We start from the raw sequence: 3,895 nt of genomic DNA, 5'->3' as shown, positions 1-3,895 counted from the left end.
TCCAAGATAGGGCTCAAAAAGCATGAATTAAAAAGAATACATTTGATTTTATCAAAATTAATAATTTTTGCTTTTTGAAAGACACCATTGAAAAGGGAAAAGTCAGGCAATGGGATGAGAGAAAATGTGTTTAGCCTACATATTGAACAAAAAATCTGCATCCAGAGCATATAAATAGCTCTCATAACTCAATAGTAGAAGGTTAAAAACCACCAGTATTAAAATGGGTGAAAGATTTTACAAAGTAAAATATAGAAATGTCCATTCTATTCCAATGGGCACAAGAAAATACCATTAGGAATCCGGGCAATGCAAATTTACAGTGAGATTTCTCTAAATATCTACTGGAATGGCTAAGACTTTTAAAGACCCAAAATACCAAGTAATACATGAATCACTCATATATTACTGATAGGAACATAGAATGGCATAACTATTTTGGAGAACTATTGGCAAGTGTTTGGAAAATATAAGTAGATACTTTCTATACAGTCCAGTCATTCAACTCTTAGATATTTGTCCAGGAGATATAAAAATGCTTCAATCCATGTAAATACTTGCAGGTCAATGTTCATAACAACATAGTCATCACAGCCAAAACCTTGAAATACATTAAAAATGTTTACTAACAAGTGAATGAATAAGCTGAGAATACTCTACAGGTAGAATATTACTTAAGAACAAATAGGAATGGACAACGGTTACACACAATAATAGAGACCAATTCAAAATCATTATATGGGAAAAGGAAAGAAAGCAGAAAAGACTACATGCCATATAATTCCATTTGTATAAAATCGTAGAAAGTTCAAACTGATCTACTGTGACAAATAGCAGATCAATGATTGTCTTGGGCTTGGGATGGTTGGGGTCATGTGATTCCGAGGAGAAAAAGAACATTTTTAGAGATGATGGAAAGATTCTGTATCTTGATTATGACTATGTTTACGTGGATGCATATTTTTGGTAAAGGTCTTCAAATCATAAATGGATAAACTTCTGCAGGCTATAAGTCATACGTGAAGAAAATAATTAAATAAAGCTTTATTCTTATTTTTTATTTTTTAAGATTTTATTTTGTTTGAAATAGTAAGAGAGAGAGAGAAAGAAAGAGAGAGAGCAAGTGGGGCAGGGGGAGGGGCAGAGGGAGAGAGGAAAGCAGACATCCCCCTGATCAGGGAAACAGACACAAGGCTCAATCCCAGGACCCCAAGATCATGACCATAGCTTAACTGACTAAGCCAACCAGGCGCCCTTAAATAAAACTTTAAAACCTGGAGTCCAAACTTTTCTCATAGGGAAAAATGAAAGAAGCCATGTGAATGTAAAGATAGCACCAGAAGGAAATATGAAAACATTGTATTATTATTATTATGGAATATACTTCCCTCCAAAATAAACCAGGCTCATACAGTGTGTGAGGTCCTGTGCTCTTCACTGTGGTGGAACAAGACTCAGACGGAAGGTCGGAAAGCACTTTCTGGGAACTCAACATCAGTGATTTCCATGACTCACAATCCAGTCCTTTCTCTTACATCCTTATTCCGACTAGAGAGGTAGAAACAAATAATGGAAATACAAGAGAGCACTCTGTAACTGTTTAAGAGGTGGAGGCAGAGCTACATGGAAATCCGGAGGAAAAATTATTTCCCAACTGAACCAGATCAGAAAATCTGCCACAGAAGAGCAAACACTAACTACAGCTCTTGGGGACAGTCGAGGACCAGGTAGCTTGAGGGACAGCAGCCAGACAAGGAAACCATGAAAGTTATCAGAGGGAGGGAAGGGAAACCAAAAAACTGTTGGAAAGTAGAAGGTAAGCGGAAGACGAATATTCTAGAAAGGCAGCAGCCCAGCTTCTTTGTGCTTCATCTGTGCCAGTATCTTATTGGGTTATTTATTTGTAAAGTTCAATACATCCCAGACGTGCATTAACAATGCCATTTTCAATTTAAAGTGGGTGCATGGGCTCTGAATAGTTATTCTGATACGCTCAACTGGGAAGTCTGCCATTGGTAAAATGAGACTTCACACATACATTGTCCCTTGGCTAACTCCATTATAGACAGAAGAATGCCTACTCATCAATTAGTCAGACCGGTTCACTGAGGCAGAGAGCGGCCACACAGTGATGATATGGATCAGTTTTACAAAGGGCTTTCAAAGAGCATTAGGCCCACAAAAATCCTGTGGTCCACCAAACTCGGAATAATCCGATCAGACCTCCAGCATGCCCCCAGTACTCACAGCCCTCCATGCACTTGGCAGCTCCCATTCTGTTCCTGTTCACCTCTGCAGTGCTTCCAAGTTTGGTCGGGCACCTCCCACACGCACACCAGATGTCTTCGCTTCCTGCTCCACAGAAAAATGAAGGTCAGTAGTCCTGAAGTTACTAAATAAACTTGCCCACTCTACCTCAAAATTCTTTTTTTATGACAGGTCTCTCTTCCCTTGCCAAGGTTAATTTGCCCGTTCCTTTTTTTTTTTTTTCCCCGACTGCCTTTTTCTGAATATTAACTATTTTCTCTCTTTCAAACTTTTCCCTTTCCGTTTAAGATTTTTCATGAACTGAAAAAAAAAAAAAAAAGATTTTTCATGAACTCATGCTACCTAATGTATGAACAAACCTAATGTATTAAAAAAAAAAACAAACCTAATGTATTATTTAATATATTCATCACAAGGGCTCAAACAGAGACTTAATTTAAAAAAACAGAAACAAAACAAAAATGACACCACAGCTTCAGATACAGAGTCCTAGACAGAAATGAAGAGAAGGACAGACCATGTAGGGAGAAAATAAAAAGACAACACAAGGAGAGTAGGCTGGAGGGTCAGGGATCTTGGCTGGAGACCTGCTTTGAGTAGGTTTCTGGCAGATAATTCTTAAAGGCTGTGGGGTTTTTCCAGAGCTCGGCAGCATGTGTGTTAAAAAGACTATCAATGTTGGGTTCTCCTAGCAGGCTCTGGATGGACAGCAGAATGGTCCTGACATCATACAGGGCAGACCATTTGTCCTTCAGGATGTCCAGGCAGATGTTACCCTGGGTGTCCACACTGGGGTGGTAGTAGGGTGTGAGGAACTTCACTGTGGGTGTGCTGTAAGGGTAGCCACTGGGGAACTCCAGGGAGAGCTTATACCTCAGGTCTTCATATACTGTGTCAGCTGCTCCGTGGATGGTCCCCACCCATTTGAAAAGGTTGTCTGATTCAGGGAAGGTAGAAATTCCTTTGTCACCAGACATCAGGAGGGTCATCAGCTCCTGCTGAAACTTTAAAAGTAAAAGCAAGAGAACAATCTTTCCTCAAGTTTGTATTTTATTCAGGTGTTTTAAAATATAGCAGATTATTAGAATATTTGAGGTATACTGAGGTCAAGATACCAGGAGATTATTGCCATTCAGAAGTCAGTTTACTAGTCACAGTCCCTCCAAAGGAGGGGAAGCACACTAACCTAAGAGGCCGGGGGCCACACAGCATAGCACCTGGGTTGGTCATGCATGTGTGGTGTCAGAGGAATGGGGGCAGGGGGACTAAGGGCAAGCCTTTGTAGTGGTTTCCACACAAGGGAACAAAAATGAGGCAGAATCAGCAGGTTTAGGATTAGTTGGTTCGATGCTTTCAGAGAGCTCTGTGGCCCAGGGGTTGCCAGTTATTTCAAACTTGTTCTTAAAATAATCAGGGCAGGTGTATAGGAGCCTAGAGTATGAGAGCTCAGTAAGGGGTGTGGTTGGGCGTGGGCTCTGGGCTTGCTGGTCTGCATTTGAAAAGTGCATCCCAGGAGAAAGACTAACTCTAGATGGGGGTGCGAGGAGGGAATGCTGGCCGAGAGGGAGGAAGGAGGCCAAGGCAAGGGGACTCAGGCATGTTTTCAGGCTGTCCAGGACAAGACATG

At 40.8% G+C, this 3,895-nt stretch overlaps 1 protein-coding gene across 1 annotated transcript; it reads right to left on the bottom strand.

The window, feature by feature from the left end:
- Positions 1–2,740: 2,740 nt before the first annotated feature.
- Positions 2,741–3,257, bottom strand: LOC481325 (ubiquitin-conjugating enzyme E2 C-like). Its single transcript, XM_038549530.1, has one exon. It carries the CDS (start codon positions 3,255–3,257, stop codon positions 2,835–2,837), a length of 423 nt encoding a protein of 140 aa, XP_038405458.1. The 3' UTR covers positions 2,741–2,834.
- Positions 3,258–3,895: the final 638 nt, after the last annotated feature.

This window comes from Canis lupus, chromosome 10 (genome assembly GCF_011100685.1).
Source record: "Canis lupus familiaris isolate Mischka breed German Shepherd chromosome 10, alternate assembly UU_Cfam_GSD_1.0, whole genome shotgun sequence".
In the NCBI taxonomy this organism is placed as follows: Eukaryota; Metazoa; Chordata; class Mammalia; order Carnivora; family Canidae; genus Canis; species Canis lupus.
The sequence above is the reverse complement of the archived record's forward strand: the minus strand, read 5'-3'. Positions and strand labels throughout refer to the sequence as shown.

Excerpts from the sequence above, each read along its gene's own strand:
- LOC481325 (XM_038549530.1), bottom strand. The coding sequence starts at position 3,257 with ATGACCCTCCTGATGTCTGGTGACAAAGGAATTTCTACCTTCCCTGAA.